Raw genomic sequence first — 17,963 nt, 5'->3', positions numbered from 1 at the left:
ATCTAATTCTAACTAACTAATCTAATCTAACTAATCTAATTCTAACTAATTCTAATCAGACAAGTCAAATACAGCAACAGTTGAGAATAGTTCAATAGCTTAGAATAGTGTACACTTTGTAAAGGGAATTATGATCATCCAGAAACATGATTTATGATAGCTTTATATAAAAAGTTTAAAATTATGTTATTGTTGGGGTGTCTGGCTAAAGCATGGGACTCTTAATCTTGGAGTCACGAATTCAAGCCCCACGGTGGGTGTCGAAATTATGTAAAAAAAAATAAAACCACTTTATCAGTTAACTTTTTAAAAATTTTATTTTTGTAATTTTTTTTTAAAGTAATCTCTATACTCAGTGTGGGACTCGAACTTACAACCTGGAGATCAACAGTTGGATGCTCTACCAAATGAGCCACCCAGGTACCCCATAAAGAAAACCAGGCTGGGAAGTAAATATACTGCATTGAAAATAGTTGCATTGTTAGTGTTGGAAAAAATTACAAACGTTATGTTCCCTCATGTCTTTTAATGTTTTGACAATATTTTTGCAACACTAATGGGTCAATGGATAAACAAATCACTGCCTACTAATGGAATACGACTCACTAGAAAAGGAAAGAACTGTGTTATGTGTGATGTAGGTGAGTAAAAGGAGCTAGATAGGAGAATACCCCATATGATTTCACCCACAAGAACCTCTAGAAGAGACAAAGCTATTGATTTATTCCTGAAAACAGATCAGTGGTTTCCCAGGAGTAGGGAGGCTGGGAAGGGCCAAAGGAACTTTGGGAGTAAAGAATAATCCTTTATTTTGATTGTGGGTGTGGGTACACAAGTAAGTAAATTCAAAATCCATGGGCGCCTGGGTGGCTCAGTGGGTTAAGCTGCTGCCTTCGGCTCAGGTCATGATCTCGGGGTCCTGGGATCGAGTCCCGCATCGGGCTCTCTGCTCAGCAGCGAGCCTGCTTCCCTCCCTCCTCTCTGCCTGCCTCTCTGTCTACTTGTGATCTCTCTCTGTCAAATAAATAAATAAAATCTTAAAAAAAAAAAATTAAAAAAAAGATATATACTTCAACTGGTAGCCTTTTATTATACATACACTGCATTTCAATAAATCTGATTACAAATAATAAAAACACCATGAATTATTTAATCAGGGGTGAGAAGACTCATTTCATGGGTGCAAACAGAAATTGACATAAAGAGTAAGAACTATTAGTCAAGTGCTTATCCATTAAAAAACATGGAAAAATAATTCCTTGAATTTACTTATTCTGAAAGTTAAAAGTAAAAGATAGTTAAGAAATACAGAATAAGGGGTGCCTGGATGTCTCAGTCATTAAGTGTCTGCCTTTGGCTCAGGTCATGATCCCAGAGTCCTGGGATTGAGCCCTGCATCGGGTTCCCTGCTGTGGGAACTGTGGGGACCCTGCTTTTCCCTCTCTCACTCCCCCTGCTTGTGTTCCCTCTCTGTCTCTCTGTGTCAAATAAATAAATAAAATCTTTTTTTTTTTAAGATTTTATTTATGTATTTGACAGAGATCACAAGCAGGCAGAGAGGCAGGCACAGAGAAAAAGGAGGAAGCAGGCTCCCTGCTGAGCAGAGAGACTGACGTGGGGCTCGATCCCAGGACCCTGAGATCATGATCTGAGCCGAAGGCAGACGTGTAACCCACTGAGCCACCCAGGTGCCCCCATAAATAAAATCTTAAAAACACAAAACAAAACAGATTAATTTCTTATTCTTAAAATGGCAGTAAGGACCAAATCAAACAGCAAAATAATTATAAAGCACCTATGCTGTGCAAAAGGCCATACCTTCCCTCTCTACAATTCAAGTTTTCCTTCCACAAGATGTATTCAATACTAACTTATAAAAATTCTTAGACCACAGAATGATCACAGAAATGGAATCCTTCACTGTTTAAGTCAACTACCTGGACTTTTATATAACACTAAACTGCAATAAGACAAGAAAAAATTAGACAAGAAATTAGTAAGACAAGAAAAATAAAACAAGAAAAAAGAAAGAAGTTTGCAGTGGCAGAAAATGTCAAGCTATCAAATGAAAACTATCAAAAAAGGCCTGCTGAAAATATTCTTGGCTAAGTTCTTAAAACAGCACACCAAAGTCATACATGGAGAAAGAAAGCAAACATAAAATGTGCTTACTGTGTTGATAAATTTGACTGCTGTCGATCTAACTGTAAGTGAATTAGGAGCGTGGTGAGAAGCAGTAATTGCATTAATCAGACATCGGGTAATTTAAAGGCTGCCCCAGTTGCCAGCAGCGTGGGCTTGAGTGCTGGAACTGCCCCCAAGAGCCTCTCTCTCTCCAGTTGCAATCTCCACCCCTTCGGCCAGAGTAGCCACTTTAAAGCTTATTATCATTATGTTATTTTCTCAAGGATATGGCTCCAAGACTTAAACATGGTGGGGAATTCTCACCATAGTTCGGAAGCACTCAACAGCAATTTCGTTATAATAAAACTGGCAGAAAGTTAAAATATTTTCAATAAAGTCCTTACTAGGTGCATTAAAAAAAAAAAAGAAAGAAAAAGGTGTTTGGGAAAGTGAGAGTGGGCAGGGGGAAAGGAAAAGGATGACAAATGTGTGATCTGGTCCCAGCCGTTAAGGACCAAAGGAAGCCAGGTTCATCGCACTAGAAAGTAGTAGAAAAGAGGGGCAAATTTCAGGTGCTTTACTCCAAAAAGGTACATCTGCTTAGGGTCTCAGGCAGTTGGCTGTGAGGTGTAAAGGTGCCATTCAAGGCAAAGGGACCACGGACAAATCTTGAACAAATGTTGTCACCGAAACAGCGGAGGGGAAGCTATTCTGGGCATTGCGAATTGCAAGTAAGCAGTCTGATAATAATTCCTTGTGCGGTGTGATATTAGGCAATATTCTGTCATTTTATAATGTAAAATTTGTTTATGCTCCCAAGTTCTCCACCACTGAAAGAGACTGATGTTTCCATGCTTGGCAAAATTGAAGTTTAAAGTCGGCCCTTTAAGTCTGAACAAAATCTGACTCGTGTGGAATGAATTTATGCATACATACACATGGGCTCACTCCATTAAAAACCCACGGACATACCCAGTAAGGCCGATACGGTCCAGAAACCCCAGTCCTGGTCCACAGCCAGGCATGCTGTAAACATTCAACACTTGTGGATTCCGAGAATCTGAAAGATTATCACCCCAGAACTCCCGTCACTTCACACACATTTCATCAGCCACCATTCTGGTGGGTTAGATGCAGCAACTCTATTGACTTGAAATAGCTTGAGTCCTGGGGTGCCGGGGTGGCTCAGTGGGTTAAAGCCTCTGCCTTCGGCTCAGGTCATGATCCCAGGGTCCTGGGATCGAGCCCCGCATCGGGCTCTCTGCTCAGCAGGGAGCCTGCTTCCTCCTCTCTCTCTGCCTGCCTCTCTGCCTACTTGTGATCTCTGTCTGTCAAATAAATAAATAAAATCTCTAAAAGCTGGCCAAAAAATAAATAAATAAATAAAGAGAAAAGAAATTAAAAAAAAAAAGAAAAGAAAGAAATAGCTTGCATCCTGACCAAACAATTTCTAGGGCAACTTGAAAGGTTGCATAAAAGCATGGCTATGAAATTCAGCATAAACTCAGAGTCTGCACCAGGAAGACACAGGTTCTCTAAAGCTGCCCAGCATACTTAACAGGCCCTCATTTAATATCAAGTGGTAGCAAAGAGGAACTCTAAGAATGCGTAAAGTGAATTCTCAATAAAATAAGCCAAATTCTTAAAAGAAGAATATGAGAGTATACTAACACTGTAGTTGATCATTTTAGCAGCTACAAATGAACTCTAGAAATGACATTTTCATACATAATTCACAGAAATAATTTCTATGAACATTTCAACATATTCTGCAAACAAACGCCCTCCAGCCTTAATGGAATGTGGTCCCTTCCCTTCCTTTGATCCCAAAACCTCTGGGAAAAGAAGCTGTACAAACCTGAAATATGAAGACACAAATTTAAGTGGTATTTGATTTTGGAGGAAAATACCGAGAGACAAGTTACATTAAAAACAGCAGTACAGGGGCACGTGGGTGGCTCAGTGGGCTAAAGCCTCTGCCTACAGCTCAGGTCATGATCCCAGGGTCCTGTCTGCCTCTCTGCCTACTTGTGATCTCTGGCAAATAAAAAAAAAATACACACACACACACACACACATATGTATATATGTGTGTGTGTGTATATATATATATATATATATATATATGTATAAAACAAAAAACACAACAGTACAATATGGTTCATCTTTTCTCCTTCTTCAGCAGAATACTGGGATTATATGTGGCTTATTTACCACAGTTTCCTTGGTGCCTAGAATAGTGCCTGGCACAGAGGCGTTGCTCAAACATGTTGAATACAAAAGACCAAATTCGGCCTGAAGAGTTCAGTGTCTCTTTTCACCATTCCTGTGTCCCTCCTGGTTACAGAGTACCGCATTAGGCAGAACAATGGGCTGGCTGGTATTGATAGGATACTTATGATTGTAGAAATTACGATTTTAGGAATGTAATTATAGTTACATAGTCATTAAAGCTGTAATATATAACACAGGATGTAAATATATAACATAGAATGATAAAATCCTAGAATTCTGCCTCATGAGATAACATTTTTTGGTATATTTTTTGTCCCACCCTTTTTTTGCATATAATTACTATATCAATCATCATACATCCGAAGTTATACATAAAACGCTTTTTTTTAATAAAAGGATTATCAAGTGTTGCAGCTTATCTCCCTCAATTATAAAATAACCAAGTTTTTCCATATAATTAAGTATATTTGAGCATATGTTTTGCTTGCAGTAATAGACCTAATTTTATGGCTATAACAAATTACTTAAGCCATTCCCCAATTTATGGTACTTGCAGGTTAAGGTAAAGGGAGAAAAAAAAATGAAGGGAGAAAATTACTTTTTATAGAAAAAAGTATTTTTCCTCCTTTCTGAAAAGGTGCACATTTTTCTTGTCTGACTGTGTTGCTTAGAACTTCCAGAAGGTTAAATAATAAAAACTACACGTTCCTGATTTTAATACAGAGCAGCCAGGTTTTCATTACCACTTCTAATAAGTTTACACTAAAAAGTCATCACAAATATTTAAAAATCTATAAATGGAATACTTGTAAGCTTGTTTATGTACCTCAATTTCATGTACAAATTTTCCTCCTCTCTCCATACCTTTTCAATGTAAGATCAGAATTTAAGTGCCAAAACCTACTCTTTCAACTTAATAGTAAAAGCTAGCTATCAATGAAAGCAGGGCAAGCCCCAAAAGTCTACCCATAGGTTAGCAAAAGGAACAAATAATTCTGAATCAGAAAATAAATGGCCAAGGGGAAAGCAGAGGAAAGCAGACAGAGTAACTTCACCACTGCTCTCAGGACAAGGGGAGGACCCAATGCCCAGTGCACCCTAGTGGCCAACGAGCTAATGAGTAGGAGACCTGCTCCTTTTGGACAATTAGGAGTCTGTCTCCTGTCACAAACAATGTCCTTCTATCACAAAGCATTGTTCTCCAGTTTCAAGAAAGAAGGGGGAAAAAAAAATAGGAAAAAAAAATCCCATCTTTGCCTTTTTTTATCAAACATGAGTTTTCATATTTATTCTAATACACAGTAAAGATAATACTAAATGAATTGAAGCAGAGGGAAAGTCTGTGTAGTGATAGGAAGCCAGGGGCAAAACAAGATTGGTAAAGGTAATTTAAAATACTTAAACATTTCCTAAAATCCGACTCTCTGGGCCAATTCTCAGGCTGTCCAGGGTACACAGCAAAAGGTGCTGTCAGCAGGGGTTTTTTTTCTTTTTTAAAGATTTTATTTATTTATTTGACAGAAGGAGATCACAAGTAGGCAGAGAGGCAGGCAGAGAGAGAAGGAAGCAGGATCCCTGCTGAGCAGAGAGCCTGATGAGGGGCTCTATCCCAAGACCCTGAGATCATGACCTGAGCCAAAGGCAGAGGTTTTAACCCACTGAGCCACCCAGGCGCCCCTGCTGGGGGTTTTTTGTTAACAGTTTCAAGGAAGGAGATGTGGCAAGAGAAACCCCTCTGCATTATAAATGACAGAATAAAAGGGAGACAAAGGGGAAGAGGATCCTATTAGAGCCAATCCTGTTCTTCATTTCAATAAGAGGTGGAAAAATGACGTATATTTAAAAAAAAAAAAAAAGACCCTGATTTCATTCCACAAGGCATTTTTACAATCTGGAAGAAGAGAAGGGGATATGGACTGGAGCACTGCTGACAACTATGAGAATAAGCACCTCACAGAAGTGTCTGGGTTGGACCAGCAGTGGGTAAGAGTCTGGAATTTGGAGTTAGACTCTTTCCACACCAGTTCCATCTGGTACTGTGAATGGTTAGGCTGGACGCCAATCTCTCTGAGCTGTAGAGTGTAGCTACCCAGAGTTCCTACCCTCAAAGGGTTGTTAAGAGCAACGAGAGAGGGGGCCCATCTGAGTCCATGTAACAAGCACTCCGCCAACGTCCGCCGCATTTACGGTGACGAATCAACCCCAGATCCACTGTATCCAACCGGGGTACTCATGACTCTAGCGAAGGAGCGAAGACTGCCCTGGCAAAAACCTACCGGCCATTCTCAGTCAGGTGGGGCAGTTAATCAGGCTCGATGACCACGCTTCCTAAATGTTGTCACCTTATAACCAAGTCTGCGTGATATCAGAAAACTAAGAGACCACACGCAACCACACCTCAGAGCTGTAAGGAGACTACTGTTCTCGTGGTCAGAAATGGTTGTCAGAATCAGGCCAGGAAACCAGACTAGATCCTGTCACCTGGCCTAATGGTTGACAGATTTGTTTTTAGCTGTAGAAACTGTTATAAATCATCATCATCATCATCATCTCAAAAAAGAAAGATTGGCATGTTCCAGGACCAAGCCTGTGACGTATTTTTTCTAATACACTATTGCAAGTCAACTGATTTTTCCTGAATGCCACAGTCATCCGCCTTCTGAAGAAAGAGGATTCTTTTCCAGTCTGGAACATTCTTTATCATGACTTGGAACAAGAAAAACATACCTATTCTCATACAGCGGTACAAATGTAATTCTATTTTCATTAAAAACATTTTTTTGAAACAGGAAAGGAAATGTCACTTTTTTTTTTTTTTAAGGGGTTGTCACTCTTAATAAAGGGAAAAGAAGAAAGGAACTTACAATCACTTCCCTAAAGGATTCTTGGTCATTGATTGTCTTGTCTTCTATACATCCAGATTGACTCAAGTAGTGGTAGTTTTCCGGCGCAGATAAATAAAATTCTTCTACAAAAAGACAGAGAAAAACACAAAATCAGTATTTGACTGGTCAGGATAAGATAGACTCCAAAAGAATCTCCACTTTGTAACTTAAAAACAAAAACAAAAAGCATGGGGCCCCTGGGTGGCTTAGTCATTGGGCATCTGCCTTCGGGTCAAGTCATGATCCCAGGCTCCTGGGATCAAGCCCTGCATCAGGCTCCCTGCTCCAGGGTGGGAAGCCTGCTTCTCCCTTTCCCACTCCCCCTGCTTGAGTTCCCTGTGTAGCTGTGTCTCTTTCTGTCAAATAAATAAATAAAATCTTTAAAAATAAAAAAAAATAATAAAATATATAAATAAAGATCCCCTATAAAAAAAATTCTCTTTTAATCATCATTTAGAGAAAACAGAATTTAATTAGGAGTGCCTGGGTGGCTCAGTCAGTTAAGAGTCCAACTCTTGATTATGCTCTCTAAAATCAATAAATAAAAAAATAAAGGGTTTAATTAAACTAGATGGCATGATAGAAAATGTTCCTGAAAAACTAACTGATAAGGGTCCTATTTTATTTTCCCTTAAAAATCCAATGTTTAAATGGGCACCTGGGTGACTCAGTTGGTTAAGCAACTGCCTTCAGCTCAGGTCATGATCCAAGAGTCCCGGGATCAAGTCCTGTATCGGGCCCCCAGCTCCATGGGGAGTCTGCTTCTCCCTCTGACCTTCTCCCCTCTCATGCTTTCTCTCACTTTCTCCCTCTCTCAAATAAATAAATCAAATCTTTTTTTTCTTTAAAGATTTTATTTATTTATTTGACAGACAGGGATCTCAAGTAGGCAGAGAGGCAGGCAGATAGAGAGGGGGAAGCAGGCTCCCTGCTGAGCAGAGAACCCGATGTGGGGCCCGATCCCAGAACCCTGGGATCACGACCTGAGCTGAAGGCAGAGGCTTTAACCCACTGAGCCATCCAGGCACCCCAATAAATCAAATCTTAAAAAAAAAAATCAAATGCTTAGAAATTAGATTTGGGTATGGTTTCAAAGTAAAACAGTTACAATATGCTCCAAACATTTTTTCATGAATATCCTATAAATGAGAAATGTACCAAGATCCTAAAAACCAAAAAAAAATGTAACGTATTTCTCTACTGATGATTTTCCCTCTACATCATTTGGCTCTAACAGGGACTCAGCATCTTTTGGTATTCTCGTACGTTTTGTTTCAATTGACCGATACCAACAAAGCCCAAGCAGAGGTCTTACCTGCGGCTTTCCAAGGGAAAGCAAGGGGCTAATCCACATGGCTCTGCTGGTTTCCCACCCACTTACCTCTCTGTTCATGTTCCAGCCCTGCCAGCAGCGCATAGAATATGTGATAATTCCTTTCCCCGGGGTTTTGCCTTACTACTCGGTTCTGTGGGGGTGAATCAGATTTCATCTCAGAGACGTTTCCTCCATTCCATTAACACAAACCAGTAATTTCCAAAAATTATTATTGTAGAAGAAAATATAAATGAAATCAGGTTTACTTACTTTTTCTAATAAATCTTCATGTGAAAAGCAATGGCCAGTCAAGGAACAAAACCAAGATATGACATGCTCAATTAGGCTTTAATTCTCTATTCTTTGCACCCAAATAATTGCAAATCCCTGTTCCTTGGACAGTTCCTGTTCCAAGTGCCGAGAGGAGCCAACAAAGCACAGACTTCGAACAGGACACAAGGTGTCCCAGGACGTGCCAGACTATTTGACCGAATGGCCCTCAAACAGCAAACACCTGATGCTCAACGATGAAACCAATTTTCCAGATGACGAACATGATAGAATTCTCCAGAAGAAAAATGGTTATCTCCTAGAATAACTACTAGGTGAAACACAGTAACATTAAGCAATAACCGAAATGTTTCCCATTATCTGTTCTTACAATAACCGAGAGCAGTTTGTACTTATAGAGTCAAATACTAAAGACAAGACTGGAATGAAACAGGATACAATCTACAATTCTCCCGCCCTGAATATTTCCCTTCTGGCAGATGTGCAGCTGAACGAACTTCCCAAAGCGACTGGAGTTGTTGTTGTACACGGTCTTGGCATTGCCGAAAGCTTCCATGATGGGGCTGTGAAAGACGTGGAGACAACCTCCAGTTATAAAACGTAATACGTCATGTCAGTTTCAGCAGAGGCGAAAGTGATCAGTAATGTGATCACTATGGACGCTGATAGACGGTCACTACACTTACTGTGGGGATCGTTTCATAAGACACAAAATAGCTCATCCCTATGACATACACCTGAAGCTAATCGGATACTGTATGCCATTACATTTCAATAAAAATATTAACTAAAAAAAGAAAAAGGGAGCATAGCAACAAGTGTTAATTAGGGGAGATCTATAAACAGCAAGAGCATTCCTCACAAATGTCAAAATATACAATTGCAAGAAAAATCTGAAGTCAAAAGGATCTATGGTGACTACGTTTATTTACAGAAGAGCCAGATTTTCAAAGCGCTTGCTGAAATGGGTCTATAGCGCATGTCCATTTTGAAGGAGAGGTCTTACAGCTCACGAAGCTACTGAGTTCAGGCAATCACAAGGGCTTGTCCTTGTGCAAACTAGCGCGGGCGTATATCCACAAGTCAGGGATTGCACAGAAGACGACCCCACTTAGATTCCAGCAACTGAAAGAGTCCCAGTCCTGGGAATTTCACCCGTTTGGTGTCTGTCCTGGGGCAACTCATAAGTAATTTCTCTGGGTATTCCCCACCTGGAAGACGAGGTCAGACTAGATCAGGGGGTGGCAAACTTTTCTATAAAGAACCAGATAATAGATATTGTAGGCTTTGTCAGCCACGGGGTCTCTGTTACAACCACTCAGCTCTCTCTGCCATGGTAGCTTAAAAGCAGCTGTAAACAACACATAAATAAATGTATCTGTGTTCCAATAAAACTTCATCTACAAAAACAGGCTGCAGGAAGAGGACAAACTTCTGAAGTTGGGTGGTTTGTAACAGTTGCACAACAGCGTGAATGTACTTAATGCCACGAAGCTGTATGCTGAAAAAACGTTTAAAATTATAAATTTTGAGGCGCCTAGGTAGCTCAGTGGGTTGGGCCTCTGCCTTCAGCTCAGGTCATAATCCCAGGGTCCTGGAATCAAACCCCGCATCGCATCAGGCTCTCTGCTCAGCAGGGAGCCTGCTTCCCTTTCTCTCTCTACCTGCCTCTCTGCCTACTTGTTATCTCTGTCAAATAAATAAGATTTTAAAAAAATGATAAATTTCATGTAATACATATTTTACGACAACTGAAAAAAAGTGTATGACTCCTAAACAAAAACAGGCCACAGGTTACGGGTAGTTTGCTGACTTCTGGACTAAACTCTAAGTAACAAGATCTATAAGGACTTTACTGGCTCTAAAATCTTATAAGACACAACTCAGACATCGGGCAAATACGTACTCAAAATAAAAACTTGGATGACACCACACCGCGCAGCCCTCTTTTGAAGTTCGGAGGCTCACTGCCATCAGACGTATTACTGATCTTCTGTCCCGTGACAGGCTTTAACAACCGCCATCCTGCCAACATGGTGGCCCCAAAGGGCGAGAAGGCCAGCAGGGGCCCCCCTCATCTCTGTGCTGAATCCTCGGCTACACAGCAGCTGAAACTGCCGCTCAGAACAAGCCCTCCGAAAAGTGAGGCAAGGGCTCGTCGGCAAGGGGAGGCTGCAGAACATTCCTCAGAATCGCTCGCTCGCCAATTCAAACCTGGCCCAGGAAGGGGCGGGGGTGAGGGGATCAGGAACGGTCGCTCAGGATGTTAGAAATTGCTATGTCCATGTTGGGACTTTTCCTCCAGGAATTGTAAAAGAGAAAATGGACCAACTAATTATAACTCATCCTTCAACGAGCCACACAGGGAGGACAGTGAACCCTGTTCGTTGGAAACAAGGAGCACAATAAAGAAAGAAATACCTGCTTTCGAGAATAGCTTGTTCGACACAGGACGTCTTCTCCTTTAAGGACAATTCCAAAGACTGTTGGCTGATGACTGATAAGAACTTGAGGATCAGTTTGGTGCTCTCGGTTTTACCTGCCCCACTTTCACCGCTGAAAAACAAAATGCACAAGCTTGTTCAAATTAAAAAAAAGAAAAGAAACAAAATCCAGTTTGAGGGGCGGCTGGGTGGCTCAGTCGGTTGGGCGTCTGCTTTCAGCTCAGGTCATGGTCCCAGGGTCGTGGGATCAAGCCCCACATCCAGCTCTCTGCTCAGTGAGGAGCCTGCTTCTCCCTCTCCCTCTGCTACTCCCCCTGCTTGTGCTTGCTCTCAAATAAATAAATTCTTAAAAACAAAACAAAACAAAACAAAAACAGAAACAGTTTGGCTAATGTGACTCCAATTGGTCCACAGAACAACAGTTGAAAGGTCGAACAACAGAGGTCGAAATACCTGTCCCATGAGTCAAGTTAAAGGGCAGTGAAAGCGGGTTCTTCTGGCCACACCCTTTCTGCTAGTACGAAAGCCTCTCTGAGGTCAGAGGTCAACAGAACCCCCCTCACTAAGCTAAGGTAAGGATGGCTGTGCCTTCCACGTGAGGTCAGCCCGCATGGGCAGGGCTCCTTGTTTTGTCTGCTAGAGAATCCACACATCCCCACGGTGCCACGCTGCTGATAGGCACCTGGTAAATACTTGTTAGGCAAACGAGCCGGCAAACAGCATCATTCTGGGAAACTGAAAGCAGGCAAATATGCTTAAAAATGCAATGATTTGTAAACATGGCTGCGGAGACAAGGGAACGACCCCATTGGTCCTAGATGCACACAGAATCATGTGATTCCACACTAATCCTTGGAGAGAGGCACTAAGCACCCACGTCCAGGACATAACACCAGGTCCAAGTCTGACATCCCGCAGCAATCCCACTTCAGGGATGGTTGAGGGAAAGTGAACAAAGCCATGCAGGGGAGGGGAGGCCAGTGAGAGAAGTAAACCAGGTTCAAGTTGCCCCTTAACAACCCGCAACCATGAGCCACCCGAAGAGAAAGGGAGGGATCTGGGCACAAGAGCTGGATGAGCTTGGGAAGACCACTAGGGGGCGGGCTTCCGGTTAGGCGAGGCACTGAGATCAGAGGTGGTGGGGAAGGAAAGAGGAGAGGACGGGATGTGATGGCTCAGAGGCAATCACAGGAGACCGAAGGTGAAGACTGAGCTCATCAAGGTGTCCTGGGAAGAACATGGCTCTGGAGGTGATGTTCTGGAAGGAGCGCGGGAGCCCGCGGGAGAGCTGGCGTTGTCCTGGACAAGCAAGGACGTGGACAAGAAGGCGCGGAGATCACAGGTTTGGAAAGAGAAACTCAGTTTTGTGTAAGATACCGTGCTGGGTACTGTGGAGGCAGGGAACTTCTAACTAAAGGTGTAAGTAACAGGGGCACCTGGGTGGCTCAGCGGGTTAAGAACCCAACTCTTGATTTTGGCTCAGGTCATGATTTCGGGATCATGAAATCGAGCCTCACATCAGGCTCCGTGCTCAGTGAGGAGTCCACCCGAGATTCTCTCTCTTCCTCTGCCCCTCCCCCTGCTCACACCTAGGTGCTCTAAGTAAGACTTAAAGGGAAAAGAAAAAGGTGTAAGTGGCCACGGGCAGGGGTGAGGACCACAGCCCGAGTCTTCATGTCAAGCAAGCCAAGGGCTCCTGGGGAGCTTTGAGCACACACAAGAGACCCCAGGCAGAAACATCCCCCTTGCCGCGGACACCTATCTTGAGATGATAAAGCAAAAGCCAAGAAAATCAGAGAAGGTGTTGCAGGAGTGGTTGAATCCACAGACCTGAAACGCCCTGCCTGATGTTATCCGAGTCAGGACAACTTCGATTGGGTTTTCTATTATCGGTAACCAGAACCTTCCTAGTACAGGGTTTAGCGCGTCCCTCCGTCTTCCTCACATCACTGCCTACACCAGTGCTCCGTGCACAGGGGGCATTTGCCAAGGATGCAGTGAAACTAAGAAAAACTACAAGAAGAGATTTAAACAAACTTAAAAAAAAACATTTTATTTTATTTGAGAGAGAACAAGCAGAGGGGAGGGGGTAGAGGGAGGAGACTCCCCACCGAGCGGGGAGCCCAACACAGGACTGGGTCCCAGAAGCCCGGGATCATGACTTGAGACGAAGGCAGATGCTTAATGACTGAGGCACCCAGGCGCCCTAAGTAATTCTTGATATTTAAAAAAATACATACACTTAGCCAGTCATCACTGATTCAATTACGTTAAGACAATCAACTTAAAACGGCGAAATTCTCTGGTTAAAACACGTGAAACAGAACTAAGGTAACGTTTCCCAAACCCACTTCTTTATCCTCCAGCACAAGGAAGTGGAAAACGTGTTGACCTCTCTTACAGTGAGGACAGCCACCAGCGGTAACGGGGACTGAACGCGGCCAGCTGAACAACAGAGCGAGAGGGATGGATGGAGACAGCTTCCATGGCTGGTGGGTAGAACCCCCCTCTCCACGGTCTGCTAGGCTGTCTCTCCCGAGCCTGCCAGCTAGACGCCCTCTGTCAGGCCCAGCCCTGAGCAAAGTGACATGTGGCATAAAGTCAAGTCTCTCGCCTTTCCCTGTGGGGCTGCAAAATGAGCAAGAAGCATTGCTGTGTTCCGCCCCTGCGATCCTGGGTGGCTGCTTGTTACAGCAATTATCCAACCTTAATGAACAGAGCACGGCAAAGATACGATCACAGAGCACATACCGTTCAGACTCTAAACCAGCAAGACTTGGTCGAGGAGAAGAAAATCTGGGACCGTCACTGCCATTAATCAGCTATGGATACCCATCTCCAGCAACCTGCAGCTACATTTTTTCTCGCTGTATCATACAGTCTTTGAGCATCTTTTAAAAAAATATTTATTTATTTATTTGAGAGAGAAAGAGAGAGAAGCAGCACAAGCAGGGGGAGCAACAGAGGGAAAGGGAGAAGCAGACTCTCCACTGAGCAGGGACCTCCCCCCACGGGACTCGATCCCAGCACCCCGAGATCATGACCTGAGCCAAAGGCAGACGCTTAACTGACTGAGCCACCCAGGCGCCCCTATTTAATTCCTGTTTTTAAAAATTTCTAGATCTCAGAAATAGGATTGGTTTGCTGTTTACTCTGAGATTACGGGTCACTATGACACGCTGCTATAGTTTATCTTTGCGTTTTAAACAGACAAAGGAGGTACCAGGCTCAAAACCATTATCAACTTAAATTGAGATTCCGCTGTATTGTTTTTAGCTATTTAATTGGTTCCTGTCTTCATTGTTGATTACATTTTTATAAAGATTTTATTTATTTGAGAAAGAGAGAGAGAGTGAGAGAGTTTGAGTGTGGGGGAGGGGGAAGCCAGCTTCCTGCTGAGCAGGGAGCCCACTGCAGGCCGATCCCAGGACCCTGGGATCATGACCTGAGCCGAAGGCAGACGCTTAAATCAACTGAGCGACCCAGGAGCCCCAAGCACAGTCTTTAAATCCATCTGTTTTTGATACAGAATTAAAACTTGAAACAAAAACAAGACGCAGATTTGAATAGTGCTCTGCAACAGTTCTCAAACTTGGCCACACATTAAAATCGACTAATATGTCTCTGATCTGAGCCTACAGGGGTAGAATTTAATTCAGAGGATTCTCCTATGAAGCCAGGATCGAGAACCACTACTCTTGAAAGCAGTTTCCGCACAATTCAGACAGGACTGCTCCGGGAGGGTAAGAAGGGGGGACTAATATATTATGGTGCTGTTGAAGTGCTCCACGAACAACGCAAAGAACAAAGATAATTAAATAACTCACACCTTGTTAAAACCCATACATCTGCCAGATGTCAAGGTAACAGACGTCTCTGCAGGCTGCATGCTTTTCTGTCACCCTCCTCCTCCTCACATCCTGCCCGCGTCTTTAATGTTCCCCACGAAAACCACTGACTGAGGGTCGAACCAATGTAATCTTGGAAGCATCGGAGAAAGAGCAGATACCCCCTCCCTCCTTAAACATCCGTAAGCCTACTACGTGTCAGGCTGCTCTAAGGGCTGGAAAAGCACTCATGTGTACAATGGCACGGACAGTCTGCGATCTAGAAGCACAAAGATCTCAGAGTCACAGGTATCCCGGGGGATAAGAGAACTCATGACTTAGATGGAGGGTAAAGGTTCAGTAAAAACCTTTTTTGGGGAAGGGGAGGGGCTGACATTTAGACCAAAACGTGAAAACCCACGCAGGAGCTAACTGGGTGAAAATTGAAGGGAGAGGAGGGAGGCTCAGCGGGAGGACCTCACTCTTTCCTTGGAGGAAGGAAAAGCAGCTTGCACGGCAGAAGTCCACGATAACGCAGGGACGCTGGGGTCTCACAGAGAGGCCACTGTTCTCCAGCCAAGCATGGGACTAGTTCTTTTATTTATTTCTGATCTTTATTTACTCTCTCGAGAGAGCATGCACGAGAGCGCATGTGCATAGTGGGAGGGGCAGAGGGAGAGAGAATCCCAGGCCGACTCCACGCTGAGCGCAGACCTTGGCGCAGGAATTGGCCTCACGACCCTGAGATCATGACCCTGAGATTGTGACTGAGCCAAAACCAAGAGTCAGTGCCTTAACTGACGGAACCCTCCAGGAGCCCCGGATGAGTTGTTTTAAGTAGGGGAGTGGGATGGCGAGGAAGATCATGAATCACACCCCCAGACGTTTTCAAGTTGCCCATCATTATAATGACAGGTGCAACATATAATACACATGTTATAGGTGTGTGATATCCGGATTATTTATAAGAAGAAATACGTATTGGGTCTTTATCTTCCTTTCTGACATAGAGCTCCTAACACCCTCATTATTTCCTAAATGATGACAGCAATAAAGACATCACTTGTTACGTTAGGAAGTGACTTCTGGAAAGCCCCTGTGAGGGGCTGCTTGCCGGGGGAACCGACCACAGAATCAGAGGGTTGGAACTTTCAATTCCTTCCCCCCACACTGACCTTGGGGGAGTGGGGAGGGGCTGGAAACTGAATTCCATAGGAAGAGTCAAGGATTTAATCAATCATGCCTATGCAATGAAGCCACACAGAAATCCAGAGGATGGGGTGCGAGGTGCCGCTAAGAAAGCTTCCCGGCTGGTGAATACATAGAGGGAAGCTGAGGGCCCTTCCCCTATATCTTGCCCCGTACGTCTCTCCCAGCTCTTCCTGAGTTATATCCTCTTACAATCAACCAGTAATCTAGTAAGTAAACTGGTTTCCTGAGTTCTGTGAACTCAGTTCTAGCAAATTCATCGAAGTGGCAAGGGGGTCGGTTGGAACCTCCAATCTATGGCCATCAGAAGCAAAGGCGACTCGGATGTGTGACTGGCGTCTGAAGTGGGGGTTGGGGGGCAGTCTTGTAGGATGGATCCCTTCTGCCGTGGGATCTGACATCATCTCCCGGCAGAGAATGTCAGCGCTGAGTTACCTGCTTGGTGATACGGAGACTACGACAGAGCCCCCTTCTGACCGAGAGCCACGATCTGTGTAACTACGCACCTGTGTCCTTGCCAATCCTCACCACAGAACTATAAAGCTAAACTTAAGACGACACACTACTTACACCCCCAAATCCAAATTAACAAGGCTGATATTAGCCCACCGGTTAAGGTCATTTTGCTCAAGCTGAGGAGCTCTTTGTGCTGGGAAGGTCTCACTGCTTGTGCGAGGAGCCGGGCCTCCACCACGGGCTACATGGTGACTCATTCACTCCACCTCCCTCCTTTCTTCTCGCCGCCGTGGAGCAGTAACTCGTGCACCAATTACGATGTTATTTCACCTTCACTTGCAGCAAACACATCCCTTACATATCCAGTCCTACATTTTTCTCATTAGCCCACGGCAATTAGTCCCAAACCTTGGCGCCAACAGGGCTGCGAACACAAACATGGGCTACGGAGAACACATGTGCACCGAGATGCACCCAAATGAGCTTAGACTGTTAAAACAAAACAAAACAAACTATGATAATGAAAAAGAGAAAGGAAAATAACCCAACGCACTGATAGGGGGCCTCCTAGGCCATATTAAAAGGTTTTTTTTTTTTGTTTTTATTTTTAAGATTTTGTTTATTTGACACAGAGAGACACAGAGAGAGAGGGAATGCAGCAGGGGGAGTGGGAGAGGGAGAAGCAGGCTTTTCCGGAGCAGGGAGCCCGATGCGGGGCTCGATCCCAGCACCCTGGGATCCTGACCTGAGCTGAAGGCAGACGCTTAACGACTGAGCCACCCAGACGCTCCCCATAGTAAAAGTTCTGAGATGATTTCATAGGCAAAATCCAAGTCACAAGGCCATGTTTAAGCAGGAGAGTGTCATGATCAGGTTCAAGGTTTTAAAGAATCACTCTGTGTGGAGTAGGGGATGGAGTGAATGCATAGAAAGAGGAGGGGGACAGAGGTGAGGGCAGAAGGGTAGTGACGGGGGGCGGGGCGGGACCGCAGGGACATGAAGTGAGAGGCCGCAGGAAAGACAGCGTGAGGAAGAGAGAGAGTGAGTGAGCTTGGCCCTGGTCAGGAGGGCGGTAAACAACAGGCGGGTGAAGGAACGCCTCCGGTACGCCCGGGAGCTTCCCAGTGGGTGATCTGAGCATCACGACACAGGCGTGCACGTCTGTCCCAAACCACTG

General features: G+C 43.9%; 1 protein-coding gene across 2 annotated transcripts in view; it reads right to left on the bottom strand.

The window, feature by feature from the left end:
* Positions 1 to 17,963, bottom strand: part of MYO10 (myosin X) — a 216,753-nt gene that overhangs the window by 84,330 nt on the left and 114,460 nt on the right. For both annotated transcript variants that reach the window (XM_045999501.1, XM_045999500.1), the window contains exons 5-9: positions 11,272 to 11,406; positions 9,289 to 9,413; positions 8,830 to 8,843; positions 8,626 to 8,710; positions 7,224 to 7,327 (exon numbers count right to left, since the gene is read on the bottom strand). In XM_045999501.1, coding sequence (XP_045855457.1) covers positions 7,224 to 7,327; positions 8,626 to 8,710; positions 8,830 to 8,843; positions 9,289 to 9,413; positions 11,272 to 11,406 — 463 coding nt within the window. The remainder of the gene's footprint in view (positions 1 to 7,223; positions 7,328 to 8,625; positions 8,711 to 8,829; positions 8,844 to 9,288; positions 9,414 to 11,271; positions 11,407 to 17,963) is intronic.

This window comes from Meles meles, chromosome 3 (genome assembly GCF_922984935.1).
Source record: "Meles meles chromosome 3, mMelMel3.1 paternal haplotype, whole genome shotgun sequence".
Taxonomy (NCBI): Eukaryota; Metazoa; Chordata; class Mammalia; order Carnivora; family Mustelidae; genus Meles; species Meles meles.
Note: the sequence above shows the minus strand (reverse complement) of the source record. Positions and strands in the feature narration are given on the sequence as shown.